Here is a 17,393-nt window from a genome sequence, read left to right on the forward strand (position 1 = left end):
TAACTTTTAGTTGAATGTGATGTACAATACTTTGGCTCAGTTAACTGTATATGCAGAGAAAGAATATACTATACCGTCTAAAAAGAGAATATCCTTCAACCTATAGTATGGTTACCTCTTCCGGCCTGAGCAATTTGTCATCAAGATCCTAAATATTGGCTGAGTCGGGTATCTCTTGGATTCAGTCTGGTATATTTATAAAGAATATGCACATAAAGTCCTGTTTTCCTGAACACAGTGGGAATCCAATAGGTGTTTTGCTCATAGTTCCAATAGTCTTTCCAGATAGCTCTAAACACAAAAGCTCTCTCTCTCAGCTTTTTCTCGGGGTGATGCTACAAATACTTCTGTGGCTGTCTCTGGGGCAATCTTCTCTCTCTTTTTCTGTTGCGTTTCCCTGCTTCTCTCATACACACATACAGTACTCTCACACAGTCAGTCAGTCAGTCACCTGCATTTGCATTCAAACATCTGTCAAATCCCTCTGCCCACAGAGCTCAGACAGCCTTGCATACGGCCTGTGTCTTGGATAGTGGCTCTTATTGTTTCAGCTATCTAGACCATAAAGGGGCATAATTGCTTTTTATAATTTATCTTGAATGATGGGCTGCGGTAACACTCACCAGGTTCAACAATGTTTCTAGCCAACCTCTAGCACAACAGTATTATTGTAAAACTGGTTTTAGTCCAAAGACTAAATTGCAGCACTATCTACTTATGAAAGAGTTAAACAAGTGAGTTAAATTAATTACTTCTATTTTGAACAACATGGAGAGTCAGTTATTCGATTAATTTTATACATAGATGTGATGTATTATACACATACACGCTATGTGGTGGCTCGCTGTGGAATTAATCATTCTGAATTAAAGTAAAACTTGAAACTCGTGAACTTTCATTCACAAAGGTGAAATGAATGAATCTTGTACTAACAGAAGATGTATCTTGTTCATGCCATAATGCATCAATAAAGGTGGATTTTTTTAAAAACCAATATTTGTTTTGAATATCTCAAGCCTCAGAATTCACAAAGAAATGCATCCCACTAATACCAGTGCTCCTGCATTATTCCTATGCAAGCTCTTTCCCTTAATGGTGAAAGTGAAAATGAAACTAAAACAAACACTCCATTGTTAACGACAGAAAACATGCAATTTTGCATTTTAATAAAATGAAAGTAGAATGTACACTACTGTGGCGACTGCTGCCAAGACTCCATGGCACTAGAGAACCATTTCTGTTCAAAGGAGATACTGTGACTGGTGGTCTTTTAGGTTTATTCATGTTACATTTTTTTGTAACACTATTTTCTAGATTCATTGGGTGTGTGTTGGTGGTTTTTAGAGGTTTCTGTTGAGAGCAAATATGAGGCCTCTTCACTGCAATGTCACAAAACCTGTTCAGGCCACCACTGTATGTATAATTGACAATATGAGAGGAATGGAACAAGCAATTTTTTTTTACTGTAAGTTATGAAGGAGTATAGCTCTTTCCAAGCTCTGGCTCTGCTATCTATGCTTCTACTCCACTGCAGCTAATGTGATGAACCGTTAAAACCCTAGCATCATGTGAGAATTCTGGTGTAGCACTGATTCAGACAGAAGAATGTCATTTAAATGACTCACCAACATCACTTCCTGTAACAATCTGATGTCTTCAATCCAAGTACCAACTAGGCCCAACCCTGCTTATCTTAATAGCTCTGATAAGATCACAACCTGAGGCAGCATGAGTGCTGGCTGCTAGGGTTATTTTAGTGTTTTAGGAATGGGTTTAGAATTATGTGGAAACAGTTTTATAATTACACAGTTTGAGAGCCCTGTCAAACAATCATATTGCTTTTATAATCTCAACCACCTCAAAAACCAGTCATTTACATCTTAAACTAGATGTAAAGCAATTTAAAACAACGTAAAAAAATTTGTATAGAACAGTTTTAAATAACTGGACTGCACAACAGTTTCATAACAGAAAACAGTACAGTAAAAAGACAGGCCACACAACAGCAGAGCTATTTTTTTATAGTAAAGAGACAAAATATACAATATCCTGAGTTTATACATCTTTTCCAGCTAGGTTAACACAAACTCCCATTCTTTCAACAGGGATTACATGTTAGAAGAACAGTGTGAAAAAACATAAATTAACCCTGGTACCATTAGTAACAATTTAAAAAAATCTCTGATTTTATGTCCTTACCAGTGAAAGAAAGAAAATGAAAGGGGGCGGAGGGAAGCAAAGAATATTTCATTACAACTTTATTTTTGGACCAGTGTCTGAGGCTGCCTATACCAGACACTTTTTTGCACAAATGTAGGTGCATTGGGCTGCTTACTAACCCAGGGCGGGCTGCATTGGGATAAGACATTTTTTGCACTAGTGCAGTGCATCTACACTACAGGTTGGCATTGGTGCAGCACACTAATGCAAAAAAACCCCAAGTCAGTGTGGAGAAGCCCAGTGATCATAGTCCATATCCCCTATTAGCTCCAGCTTCCATGCAGCAATTTTGTTGACATAGCACATATTCTCACATAGAGCCAGTTTGCTTGTTTACTGTCAAGTAATTCACTTTCTGTGAAAGGCTAACTGAAAGGCTTTTTACATTTCAAGATAAACCTGGGACTGAATCAGAGCAGAGAGCTGCATTCTCTGCATTCCTTGGATGGCTTTCAGGGTTAGCGGTGGTATCAGCTGTAATGGAATAGAAGCATAGGACCCTGAACCAAGATCTTGGCAGGTAGGGAATTAAAAATATGTCAGATATTTTGTTTGAAAATGTATTTGGTAAAGAATGCTCGAATTTTCCCCCCAATACCTCAAATAAACTAACAAACTTTAAGATCCTAAAGCAGTAACAACAATTATGGCCCTGATTTTAAAAATTCAGTGGGAGCTGCTGCATTTTGAAAAGCTGCTGCTTTTCAAAATCAGGCTACTTATTTTAGGTTCCTAAATATGGACTCAGGAGACTAATTTTAGGGCCCATTTCTGAAATTACTGGCCTATCACAATATTTTCTCTCTCTCATGTTTATGTACTTTTTCTCTTTCTGTATATACACAATTGGCCCTCTGCCAAATTTCAAATTCTTTAAGATTTTCAACTTGGGTACCCAAAATCTCTAGTCATGTTTGAAACTGTAGGCACTTCCTATGTGATTTTGGGAAAGACTGTCATAATGCATATGAGCAAATGCAACCTTTATTCTAGCATTTCCTAGCTCTTGCGTGCTTGACTTTTCAACCTAAATAACACTCTTTTAACAAAATTGTTTATATATTGGGGGGTGGGAGATAGTTCAGTGGTTTGAGCATTGGCCTGCTAAACCCAGGGTTTGTGAGTTCAATCCTTGAGGGGGCCACTTAGGAATCTGGGGCAAAAATCAGTACTTAGTCCTGCTAGTGAAGGCAGGGGGCTGGACTCAATGACCCTTCAGGGTCCCTTCCAGTTCTAGGATACAGGTATATTTCTGTTCTTATTATAAACCATTGTATCAGCCTTAGATAAAACTGTCACTGACCTGAACAATCTATTCTTTTCCTTATCTTTTGTGAAGGAGAAACATGAAGTAGGACTGGTCTATCTAGGTGTGACCTTAGACCACACACTGAGTTACCATGCCCACCTGAAGAAGACAGCAACTCAAGTTAAGACGTGCAACAATCTTCTTAGCAAACTGGCAGGTTCATCATGGGGTGCTCGTGCTCCAACTTTGTGGATGTCAGCTCTTGCCACCTTGTATTCGATGACGGAGTACTGTGCACCAGTTTGGAGTCGATCGTCACACACCAAACTGGTGGATATGCAGTTACATGCCACCATGCGCATCATCTCCAGCACCCTGCATCTAACTCCACTCCCATGGCTTCCAGTTCTGAAAAATATTGCTCCTCCTCATATCAGATGAGAGGTTGCCACTGGCAAGTTACTGAAGAAAGTACATGTCAACTCAAGCCTGCCACTGCACAATGACCTTTTTAAACCACCAGCTGCATGTATGCCGTCACGTCGCCCATTACGGTCTCATCCGCCACACCAGTTTGGGCAGAAACACTCTGGCGAGAGGAATGGATATCTGTTATAATCCCCAACCAGTCCCTCATCACAGACCCCACAATTTGCCCATCTGGTTTTGACCTGCCCCATTGTCCGGACTGGGCAAGGTCTCTGTGCAGCCAACCAGTATCGCTGGGGCCTTTGTGACAGCCTTTTGTGCAGTTGCGGCACAACACAGATGACAACACACATTGTCGATGAATGCCTGTTGACTAGGTTCAGTGGTTTCAGGAAGAACTGCATCACGCCACTGAGGATGCCATCACTTGGCTAGACGACTATGCACACGCTAAATAAAATTATCTTTTGTGTACAGACCCAAGCCACATGATCCATAACAGCCAACATGAGTTTACTTAATCTAGCTATATATCTCAGATTATTTTTAAGTATCAGCCAGAAGTTTTGATATCATCTTACTGAAAATGATTTTTATTCTTAAAATGACTCTGGAGATACATCACTCAATATATTTCTCATTATCAAGTGCATGCAATGGAAAGAACCTCCCTGGGCAATGTTTAAGAGGACGCATTCCAGATTTCTTCAACTGCCCTGTATCTGCACAATGAGAAATTAACTCTTCCTGGACAAAACCTGAGTTACAGGTCTTTTTCTGGAGAACTCTATAGTGGTAGGTAGGGAGGACTGAATTCAACCCTTCAGCCTGTGAGCCAGCTGTGTGACTGCAGCTTAAACCAAATAGCATCCATTGGCAACTAACTATGCTAGCATAACGGATGATGCAACCTCTGCAGGGATTTTAGACTGCTGAATCTGTGAAATCATGGATCCAGTAGCTCTTCTTTTGGTCATCTCCCAATGTTTCCTTCTTCAACCTGCCTATTCAAGGCCAGCACAGAGCACCTTCAGGACAGACAGGGAGAGAGTTCCCTGCACAGCCTCTGTGCCTGCACCCCTAATCTGTAAAGGGTATAGCTGAGCCCATACTTGGGCGAATATTATGGATGTTGAAGATGAAAGCAATAAGTAGAATTAATTTTTGTAAGGAAAGGAAACCAGAAAAGAAACCAGCCGCTCTGGAGGTTAATTGGATAATTACCTTATTGCTAAAGATGAAGATACTGTACTATGAAGAAAAAAGTATAACATATACCAGATTAGCCTTCCAACTGGCACTGTGATTTCAGCCATGTAGTTCTGGAAAATCTGAGATAACTACACATGATACAATTTAAAATCTCCTGGGTGAAACTGAGAGGCTTGCCTTTACAGGACTGTTGATTATCCCAGATTTTGGGGGAAAACACACAACAACTTTAGATAAGCAACCTGTTAAAATCATACTGCATTCCTGGGTAAACACAATCTTTCGACAGCACTCCAGAATTCAACAGCACATATTTTGAGTCTCTGGACATTCATCTGTGACTCATTTTCCTTCTGAGGGCCAACCGGGTGGACTAGAGAAAAGTGCTATGAGCTACAGAACTGGAGCTCTGAGTTCAAGACTAGGTATCTCCTCACAAAAGCTATGACTGCGAGAACCAAAGCAGGTCTGCTCCCATATTAGAGTGGGCAAGGTAATGTCTTTTACTGGACCAACATGAAAGAGACAAGCTTTCGAGCGACACTAGCTTCCATATGTCAATGGTAAGAAGTTTTACATTCTTTAACAAAATACAAGACGACAGTCATCTCAGACAAACAACAATCACGGGGTCTAAAAAGTATGTTTGTCTGCCTGGGCTATAGGAGAGAAAAATAAATGAAGGTAGAATCACCTAGGAGTCCCTCTTTCTCGGAGCCCAGATTTCAGCTGTAATTCAGCAAACTAGTTAAGCATGTGCCTAATTTAACTGCAGCAGGACTACTTATGTGTTTTGTGTGAGAGGATTCCACAGGATGCAGTATATAATGATATCTGTGTGGCTTTCAGGGGAAACAGAGCACCAGGATGAGGCAGCCAAAAAAACAAGGAACCGAAAGAAAAAGAAATTCTCCTTTGCCCTTATTGTGTCCAGTCTCCAAAATCATATATTAGTTCAGATGAGAGCTTACACCCATATTATTTACTAAGCAGGTGGTATTTATTAGCATCTTACAATGCAGTATCAGGTAGAAAACAGAGAAGCACTCATTCCTCTTTGGAATGGGATATTTTCTATCTTTTTTGTTATTATTTTTTGTTGCTGTAACTAATTTATATATTTATTTGTACAAAATAACCCCAGTTAGTGAAAATTATTTTATGCTCCCTTGCCACTATACCAACAAAATGAAATCCAAGTTGCTGCATGATGTGACTTGTAAACCATTTGTGCTAAAATGACTGCCAGGAAATGGATGGAAAATCTTTATCCTGAAGAAACACTCAAATAAAATGCTAGCATAATCTGAAAATGTTCACTGAAAGTGAGAGTTGGGTTTTTAAAAATTCTCAATCTCTTCAGCTGATCCCAGTATAAACAATTTAGTGCATTAGCAGAGAAACTGATTTTTTTCCCCTCTTGCTTTGAGCAAATCTGAAAATAAGATTTTTTTAAAAGAAAAAAGCAAAATAAAACAATTTTGTTTGCATTTTAGGGAGGAAAAAAGTCAGCAGCTCTGCCATCTAATCTAAGCCACACGTTTTCAAAAAGGCTACTATGAGTATTTTACAAACACTAGTTTCTTGCCAATTTTGCTTCATTTTTTTGGAGTTAGGACACGATTTAAAATCTTTACATTCGCAACTCGGGCTAGACACTGAGATCACAATTGGATGTGCTCATCTCACTGCCTTCTGATACTCAGCAATTCATAGATATTTAGGCAATCAGCTGGCAACAAAGAGGCATATTCCCAGATTCTGAATACTGACTGGCCTATTTTTTCTTTATAATGTAGCCCCTACCATTTTCATTTGTGGATCCTAATAGACACCTGTCCCTCTGTATAGGGCATGGTTCGCCTACACTAGAATTTAGTGTCCATTTTTCTGAACCACAGAGAAAAGCGACAGCTCATTTACTTATCCATTTAACTCTAAAATTACATAACCATATCAACTCTTCTCCCTTCAACCCTCACTGCATCTCTTGTTATCACAAAGTCTATTCAAAAGGCTCCCAAGGGCCAAGACCAACAGCAAGACAATCTAATTTAATGTGAAACTAAAAGGCTGATTCATTCTTCCCCATCCGAAAAAAAGACCAAACATGATTCTTTCTAGTGCTGTTATTTCAGATCTGTGTAACTTCTTGGTTTGACCACAGCTGGGACTAGTGTTCTGCCCCCTAAACATGTGTTATGTTATCCTGAAGGTTTTATTCATTTACTGGAGAAGGTATCAAGAGATTTCTTCTTTAAATGACAGCCCGATGCCCAGGGGACTGACCTGCCAGAAGAATTCTTTAGCATTGTGTAAGTAACTGGCTACCACAGAAAAACTGCTTTGAAGTTACTCATTTGCGGCACCCAATGAACTAGGGCTGCGCCAGTTCTTTTTACTGGATTACTTTCATGGCAAGCTCTTTTTGTCCATCTGAAGAGTTCCTTTGTGACCAAAGAATGTAGATGTATCTTGGGACTGATTTGATACCTCAAAAGATGATTCTTGTAGCTTATCTTGCTGTAAGCTCTCTGCTGAAGGAAATGATGCAGAGCTCTCATGTCACTGGATCAGAGTGATAGCTCCTGCAATGTACTTCTATCATCTGACTGTGCATGGTATTGCTTTTATGTACGGTATTCCAACCATACCCCTACAGTGTAGGGTTCTTGGTTACCATATTTTACCATTAGAGAAAGGAACAGTCCCCTCAAAGACTGAAACTTCATGCCACATCTTGGTTCCACTGAAGTCAATAGAAGATCAGGGGCTAAGAGGGGGAGGGGGTTAAAAGTTTTATTCATGTCCTGAATTTTAATGGAAGAAATAATGCATAACAAATGACATACCATGTCACCGAAACACAGATAAAGTCCATCATCTAGACTAAAATGTGTTAGCTAACACGTATTAAGAAACGTATATCAAACACCATTTATTACCTAGTTTAGACAAAGACAGTGATGTTTAAAATCATGTTAGATGGTCATGTTATAAACGAGGCTCCCCACTAGGTTACAGCATAATCAGCCAACATGATTTTAAAGGCACTAAACAACATCTATGCTCAGTGCTAAGGAGTGTTTCCAATTACGTTAGGCCTGTTCTATATTTTGAAGTTGTATCAGTATCACTATTTGAGTGAGGGATATGATTTACCAAAATAATTATACCAGCAGAAGCCCTAGTGTGGACATCATTATACCGGCATATAACGGTATAGCTTATTCTTCGTCCTGGGAATAAGCTATCCTGGTATAAGCACTTTTATACTGGCACAATAGTATCCACTCTAGAGGGACTGTACCACATTAACAATATAAATATAGTAAAAGTGGTACAATTTTTATTAACTCTTTGTCTGTCTAGATTAGGGCTGAATCGTGTTTAAAGCCATGTAAATACATATTAGCCAATGAGTTTTTAACACCACCCATTTTAGCAGTCTGGACAAACCAAATATTAAATGTCACCTATTTCTGTTTAAACATAAGAACATAAGAATGGCCGAACCGGGTCAGACCAAAGGTCCATCTAGCCCAGTATCTGTCTACCGACAGTGGCCAATGCCAGGTGCCCCAGAGAGAGTGAAGCTAACAGGCAATGATCAAGTGATCTCTCTCCTGCCATCCATCTCCATCCTCTGATGAACAGAGGCTAGGGACACCATTCTTTACCCTTTCTGGCTAATAGCCATTTATGGACTTAGCCACCATGAATTTATCCAGTTCCCTTTTAACATTGTTATAGTCCTAGCCTTCACAACCTCCTCAGGTAAGGAGTTCCACAAGCTGACTGTGTGCTGTGTGTGTCACCCAGGAGTGCTGACAATGGGCTAATACAGACAGGTTTCAATGCATTCTTGCCTTAGCAAATGAGCTCTGTTCCTTGGGCTTCTGATCCCTTGCTTCTGTTCCTCTGGCAGAGTTCATGACTACAGAAGAATCCTTGATTAGCTTAGTACATGGCTTTTTCCTTCTTTTATAGACTATTTTAAAAAACCTACTGGCAACTCCCCACAATTTCAGATGGATGCAGTTTCCATTTATGGTTCAGTGGAAAGAGATATTGGGGCTGTGACTGTTTCTGATTCATATAAACAGTTATTGCAAGTTCAAGGAGAACCTATCACCCTCACCCCCTCCTCCTTTCTTTAATACTTCCAAGAGTCTGATCCAGCGCACTGAGGTCAGTGGAAAGATTCCTATTGACTTCAAAGGACTTTGGATCAATCCTTAAGAGACGTTCTATAGGCAATGAAAAAACAAAACAGCACAGTGACTTGCCAGTCTGCACATGCCTGAAGTGCAGAAAATACTTCCCTCTGTTTAATAACATGTTGATATGATTTTCTGTTTCTTCCTGTCTTCATTCATGCTGAAGCAGGAAACCAAACTAACATTCTGTCATGCTTTACAAATTTGGTAGGGATCTCTCTTGCAGTTAACAATTGTACTGTTATGGGCTGGGTGAAATCTTGTAATAGGTGGAGTTAAAATCTCTTTAAACTGATGTGTGAATGACTTCCCCATTTAAGAGAGATGGGTGGGTGAAGAGTAATATATTTTATTGGACCAACTTCTGTCCTGAAGAAGAGCTTTGTTTAAGCTAAAAAGCTTGTCTCTCTCATCTACAGAAGCTGGTCCAATAAAAGATATTACCTCACCCACCTCATATCCTGGGACCAACATGGCTACAACACTGCATTCCCCATTTAAATCAGTTGTACTAAGAGACAGTTAAGGGGCCAAACCTAAAACAAAGCCTAACAGAGTCTGTCCAGAAACTAGTACCAGTGGGTGAAGGGTTAAACTGGGTATTCTAACCAGGTGCAGGCATAAGGAGTTTGGGAGAGGACACAGAGAAAATGTGAACAGGTAAGAAAAGACCAAGTGGGAGAGAGAGAGCCTGAAAAAGCATATCTGACCCTGGAAGAAGCTGGGGATAGGTTTTTTGGGTCAGGGATGCAGGCTGAAAAGACTTTGGTGCTGTGAGCAAAATAAGATATTTGATCCCCTCTGAGTTCACAAATGCAGGACTTTGTCCATTCTTTGTGCATAAACAAAACTGCATGAAAGAAATACCTATCACCAATTTCTACTCCCAACTGGAACATCCACAGGGCCCAACATTTTGATTAGCTGCTCGGGATGAAAAGGGGCAACAGTAGCAATGGATTACTTTTTATCAACAAGATCTGGATGAATTTATAAAATAAAATATGTAAATAATGTATATTACTTTCAGTTTCTTTCTTTAGCAATCCTACCTTTCCTGTCCTAAGTATAAGTGAAACTGTTCTGGTAGATATGGCACTCAGGACAGAAAAGGGAAACAATAGAGCTAACAAGCAGAACACAGAACCAAACTAATTCTGCTGTGAGAAACTAACAACAATACCTAACAGGTAGCATATTTAACCTTCAGTGCACTTATAATCACTCACTCACTAATTATCACAACTGAGAAGTGTGGGAGTAAGACATATAATCCACATTTACACATATGGAAAAATGGCAAGATTAAGTGTGGGATTTTCAAAAGTACCAATCATCAGAGGGATAACTGTGTTGTAAAAAGCAACAAAGAGACCTGTGGCACCTTATAGACTAAAAGTCCCAATGTGATTTAGGAGCAAGACAATAGGACTTGTTCTCTTAAATAACTTCAGCACTTTTGAAAATAATACCATAATTGGCTGCAGGGCCGGCTCCAGGGTTTTTGCTGCGCCAAGCAGGGGGAAAAAAAAAAAAAGCAGCCGCGATCACGATCAGCTCTACCGCCACCACTTAAATCTTTGGCGGCAATTCAGCGGCTGGTCCTTTGCTTTGAAAAGGAGTGAGGGACCTGCCGCCGAAGAGCCCGACACGCCGCCCCTTCCCCGTGGCCGCCCGAAGCACCTGCTTGCTCAGCTGGTGCCTGGAGCTGGCTCTGATCGGCTGGCCCAAGGCGATATACAAAGAGAGTCAGCATAACAACTGGAATTAGAACTTGGGAGCTCCCGGAGCACTATCCTCTGCTTAAACAACCAGTCCATGCCTCAGCCCTACTAATCAGTCATTATGTAATTCAGAGCCAGTCATCAGTAATAGATTACGTTTACAAAGTAACCAAAGCAACTACTCAATCCTAACTGGAAAGCTGTTTTTCTTCACATACATGTGATCTAAAATGGAGAAGGTTTAAAAGCACAGTTATAACTCTCAGGATCCATTGACTATATTAATATAGGGAATAGAGCATATTACTGAGGGTAAAATAGCATTCTGAAACTTACCACTGAGGTAAGAGCCATCTGAAAACTGTAGATTCGTGCAAGGCCAAAGTCAGCTAATTTTATCTGCCCACTGCTTGTCACGAGGATATTTTGAGGTTTCAGGTCACGGTGCACCACTCGGTGTGAATGAAGAAAATCCAGCCCTCGCAACAGCTGAAGCATCATGTCCTAAACACAAACAGTAATCAACATAAGGTGGCAAATAAACAAAGTCTCACATCTGCAAAATGAAGTTAAATAACTATTGACTTGAATATGTGTACAAGAGACAAAAGTGGCGATTAACATTAAAACAGACAGGATGTTGCTAGAGCCAGCTGATTTGAACAGGTGCACTTATAAAGGTAATTATAATTTCTAGTTGAATTATTTGAACAAATTATTTGATGTTAAGAAATAGAAGTGTGAAGACCAATCAATACACGTTAAAGATTAATAGATCAAAATTCTGTAGTGTACCAAAAGAATGCACATAAACCCCCAAAACAACTTCAAGAGCAAATTATCTAGGTCAGAGGCTGGCAAAGCAGCTGTTCTGCACTCAGACTTAAGTCACCTAGTACATAACTGAAGGAGAAGGATGCCCATCAAATAAATGTGTGCCTGGTCCTTTGCCACTGAAGTCAATGGGAGCCTTAGCACTGAATTGGCCTCTATATGAGAATTCTAACCCTTAGCTAACTGGCACTGTCAAAACTGTCATTTTATATTCAATCTACTGTATAAAATTTACAAAATATGTCAGGGTCTGTCTTTTGCTCTGTGTTTGTGTAGCGCCTGGCACAGTGGGATCCTGGTCCATGACTAAGGTGAGTATGCACTACGACAAGGGTAGTCAACTTTTTTTATTTTCAAGGTCCAAATTTCTTGGTCAAGGTCTAGTCAAGGTCCAGACTCCAGAGAAAATAATAAAAAACAACAATAATGATAATAATTACTAAATAAAAAGATTTCAGGGCCCGTTCAAAAGCGTCTGGATTTTGGTCGCGGTCCATCTATTGACTATCCCTGCACTGCAGTCACACAAATAATAAGGTTTCACTTTTTTGCTTTCCATATAACAGTTACAGTGACAATATTTTATAACATTTTCAGTGTTAAAAAGAAACTTTTCTATTGGTGTTCATTAGGCATTGTTTTGCAACAGTCACAACAACACAAAAGCAAGGAATCAACCAACAAATACTTGTCAAAACACAAACACTAGAAATCCAAGAATTTAAAAATTCAAGGGAAAGCATCAACAAAAAAAATCACATCTGAAAACTGTGTACCTAGCATTGTTACAGGTAATGTCTAAGGTCACTAATAAGTAAAAGGAATAAAATTTTCAGGTTCTTTATTTTGTGCATTTGTGTCAGTCAGTTTCACTGTCTTGGTGGCTTCTCCAGGCCCTCCCTGAGGGTATTTACCAGTGACATTAGCAACAAAACTGAAACTGAAGAAGTAGATGGGAGGAGTATATAAAGACAAAGGGGAGGAGACCTGAGCTTAGCATGCTTAGTGTTGTTGCTCTGGGGTGCACCCAAAAGTCCCTTCTAAACATAATCAGGGGAGCAACCCCCCCGCCCTGACATTTTAAAAAAAGGATACAAAACTTCAGTGCATACTGCTGAAAGGTAGCACTATCAGAAAATTACAATGATGACCACCCACAATTACCACTTCTCCACCAAAAGTCATAAGAAAAAAGAATAATCTGGCTAGAAACCCTACAAGGGACAAAACCACACTCTTGACCATTATACTGATGGCTTCAGGAAAAAAATTGACTGTGAAATGCTTAATAAACATCATATCCACCACAATCTCTCCACTACCAAGAGGACAGCTACAGTCCCTGAAATCCAACCAACAAATAGCGATCAAACCAGCAGACGAAAGAGCCACCATCATAGTCTTCAACTGTGATGACTATATTAACAAGGCCCAGTGAAAACTCTCTGATATCACCTACTATATAGCACTCAAAGACACCACGCCGCCGCCACCACCACCACCACCACTACATTTTATCTAAGAATTTAAGGATATCATCAATCTTTCCCCAAACAACTCCAAGAGAAACTCCATAACCTTATCCCACATGAACTCCTCAGGGACTTTCTACATGCTTCCCAAGGTGCACAGACAAGGAAACCCAGGCAGACCCATCGTATCTGGCCACAGAACTCTTACTGAAGGAGTATTGGGACTCTCAGAAACCAACGTCCAACCACTCACCACACAAAGGGACAACTTCCTCCAGGACACAATTGACTTCCTCTAAAAACTCTACAACGTTAACAGGCTCTCTCAGAACACCATTCTTGCCACCATGAATGTCTCAGTCCTGTACACCAACATCCCTCATGATGATGGCATTGCTGCCTGTCTCAAATATTGACAAGATAATGAACAACCCAGAGACATCCACCCCAAACAATAGTCAAATTCCTCCATTTCATCCTTACCCATAACAATTTTACATTCAACAACACTTTGTCCAAATCATGGGAACAGCCATAGGTACCAGGATGGCTCCCCAATATACCAATCTCTTCATAGACCACCTTGAAGAAAAATTTCTGGACAAATGCACCATGAAACCAATGATATACCTGAGATATATCAATGATATTTTCATCCTCTGGACAGACAACCTAAATTCCCTTACAGATTTCCTCCACAACTTCAACAACCACCTCCTGTCCATTAAACTCTCTTTAGAACACTCTCACACTAGCATCTGCTTCCCGGACACCATGATCAGCTTCAACAAAGAACTCTACAGACAACTATATACAAGAAACTCAGAGGATCACTACACCTACCTCCACAGATCCAGTAACCACCTCGAACACACCCAGAAATCTGTTATCTACGGCCAGGCATGCAGATACCACAGAATATGCCCCGAGGACAAAGTTAAAGACCTTAACACACTTAAAACCATCTTCACCAAGCAAGGACACTACACCAAAGAAGTAGATCGCATCATGGAATGAGACATGCAAATACATCAAGAAAACCTGCTTCAAAACAGAAATAACCCCGCCCCCCCCGCCCCCCCGAGCACAGATCTCTAGTTGTCACCTACCACCCCATACTGGAACCCACAGGAAGTATCAAACAATTACCAATCATAATTGATGGGAACCCCATCCTGAAATAAATCTTTCCTGAACCCCTTCTTCTGGCCTTCAATCCCCCACCCTCGTCCCGCAACCTCTCCAAGCTCATCATCAGAAGCAAACTCCCCACGGATCAGGACACACCAACTCAAGCGGCATCAGACCCTGCCAATACAACAGATGCAAAACCTGTAGACATAACTCTACTGCTACCATGATCAACATCCTCCTGCTACCCCCATAACACACCTTTCACAATCTACAGGTCCTATACATGCCTAGCACAATGAGTGCTGTACCTCATCCAGTGCACTAAATGCCCCAATAATAACTATGTGGGTGAAATCACACAATCACTATGCCCTCACATGAACTCTCACAGAAAAATGATAGACAAAAATACCACATCATCTATGGGTGAACACTTTTCACTGAACTATCACTCTATATCTGACCTCTCAATCCTCACCCTTAAAGAGGAGCTGGCCCTGGACATAATCCTCTAGAATGGTTTAAATAAACCAATTTTTTTAAAAAAGAGTAATCTTCATTAAATTCTATAGCTTTTAGAGTAATTTCTATAGACATTCGTTTCATCCATATTAAATTCTTTAGGAATTTTTCACAGTGGAAACTTCTAACATTAGGACGCATGGACATGCTGCAAATAAGGTGACCTAAACATCCTTAACCTTACTCTTACTCCCTGCCAACTGTTAGCTTGCACATGCATCACACCTTCCACGTAAAATGGAGACCTTTTGTTGAATGTGGTTTTGATTGAAGTTTTGAACCTCTGACATAAGATATCCAAAGGTTTGTCTACACAGAGGGATAAAGCACACTAACATTTGTACATTAATTGGTCTGGGTAGACTGTTGTGCTGTTTGAAACAGTATTATGTTAAAGCGTGCTTCAGTGCACACTAGCAGGGTCTACACAGACCAATGAATATGCAACATGTTAATGTGCTTTAGAAATCACACCCCCATACAGTGCATTACCCCACCATGTTGTCACGCTCTGTGATTACTGAATCAACTTCTATTTGTGTGGTTTCTCTTTGTAGTTGAGGAATTGTGGAGAAAATGTGACTACGATTTTGTGCATACATATCTATACTATAATCGATAAGTTTTATATTCTGTCACTATGTGCTTGCACAGCCTGATCCAATGGCCTTTGGGTCAATCTTCTAGTAGATAAGGTGCTAATCCAACAAAGCACTAAAGCACATAGTTAACTTTAACCACATACATAATTTTTTTGTCTAAGTTACCTAATTTTATTCCAGCTCCATATCACCAGATATGGTACATGTTGTGCATTTAGTGGATATGAGAAATGGTCTCTAGAGGGTCCTTCCTTCTGCACTTCTATATGCCCCAGGTTTTTCCAGGTGTGCAAACTAATTACATAGTCACTGAGAATGTCAAAAATGATTTTTCAAACACTTAAAAATCTTTATTTTGCATTCTTCCTTCAAACTCAGTAAAGACAATTCTCCTCCACAAGTATCAGTTATAGGCGATGTCTCCTGTTTCAAACATCAGATGCTTTTCTTTCAGCCAGGACTAAAAAAGGAGACATTAGAATGTTTTAAAATGGAAAAGAGAATTTTTTTCCCATCTCCCACATAACTCAGAAATGGATACATTTCTTCAAATTACATCCCTCTGCTAAAAAAAATCACAAAGAATGTGTCAGTTGAAAGGAATTTTTTTCCTGAAGTTATAAAAGTGTCTAAAAATAGTGTAATTATTACAGTTGTCAGTGTCAAATGAGTTAAAGAAGGAAAAAGTACTATATACTTCAGTCCATCTTCCAACTAAAGCAGGATTTGTCCATATAGGATATTTTCTAGTGTTTTTTCCAGTTTAGTTTTCATTCTAAACAGCTCTTTGTTTATGCTATGCCTGTGCTCCTTGTTATTTGCAAACAGATGCGTGAATGGGTTTCTATTTACACAAATCTTTGGGGAATAGATATTTTTATTACCTGAATTCGTCTGTGAATAGAGGAATTTTGTGTCAAAGTAATATTTGCTAATCAGTATTTGTTATTGTCCTGCTTTTAAAGTTTCAGCCATCCAGTCAGGGAACAGGAACAATACCATGTGACATATGTCACCATTTTATAATCAGATGAGTGTTTGATGAACCGTTCATAATTTGACATTTGTTTGCATAAACTCTTGATAGAATAATTAGTAATAGTGAATAGATTTGTAGAAATCAAAGGTGATTAGCAAACAGAAAGAGAAAGAAATTTGCAATGAATATTTGTCCCAATTAATTGTTCTACCAATTCTTACCTGGGAGACTATTCTACGGTCTACTTGACCTCACACAAAGCACATGAAAGTAGACTCCTTGCAAGAGGTCCTTTGTCAACTTTAAAGAGTAGTTTGTAGCATGTTGTTTTACTTTTCCCCACAAAACTTTCCTGTGGCATCTGGTCACAGCATAAATTCTATTACTGGTCAAACATTTTTCAAGATTGTTGAAAGTGTTATAATCACCATGTTGCCAGACAGCATGGAGATGCTTGTGTTGACAGATAACTTGGGAGAATGATTTATTATGAGTTATAAACAATTATCTACTGAATTTATATAAATTCATCTTTCCTAGGATATTGTGTATTGCAAACACAGACTATAATAACATCTGTTGCTGCAGATTTGTAATTCCTACTACCATCAGCTCATATTACAGAAGTTGCCATGATGGTTGCTAGAGTTAAGGTTGCATACACATTTCCACTTTAACCTCCTATTTTTAGAGGATCGTAACTACCACATTTTTACCATTCATGTTAGATTTTATAGGTTTGGTTTCTTCTGAAAGGTATTGGTTTTTGTTTGTTTGTTCTAAGATTCAGCAAAAA

At 39.5% G+C, this 17,393-nt stretch overlaps 1 protein-coding gene across 2 annotated transcripts in view; it reads right to left on the reverse strand.

The window, feature by feature from the left end:
- CDK6 (cyclin dependent kinase 6) overlaps positions 1-17,393 on the reverse strand; it is a 201,024-nt gene that overhangs the window by 93,798 nt on the left and 89,833 nt on the right. The window contains exon 4 of one of the 2 annotated variants that reach the window (XM_050939663.1): positions 11,391-11,558. The exons of the other annotated variant lie outside the window; for it this stretch is intronic. Coding sequence (XP_050795620.1) covers positions 11,391-11,558 — 168 coding nt within the window. The remainder of the gene's footprint in view (positions 1-11,390; positions 11,559-17,393) is intronic. 2 annotated transcript variants of the gene reach the window in all.

The sequence above is a fragment of the Gopherus flavomarginatus genome, chromosome 2 (genome assembly GCF_025201925.1).
Source record: "Gopherus flavomarginatus isolate rGopFla2 chromosome 2, rGopFla2.mat.asm, whole genome shotgun sequence".
In the NCBI taxonomy this organism is placed as follows: Eukaryota; Metazoa; Chordata; order Testudines; family Testudinidae; genus Gopherus; species Gopherus flavomarginatus.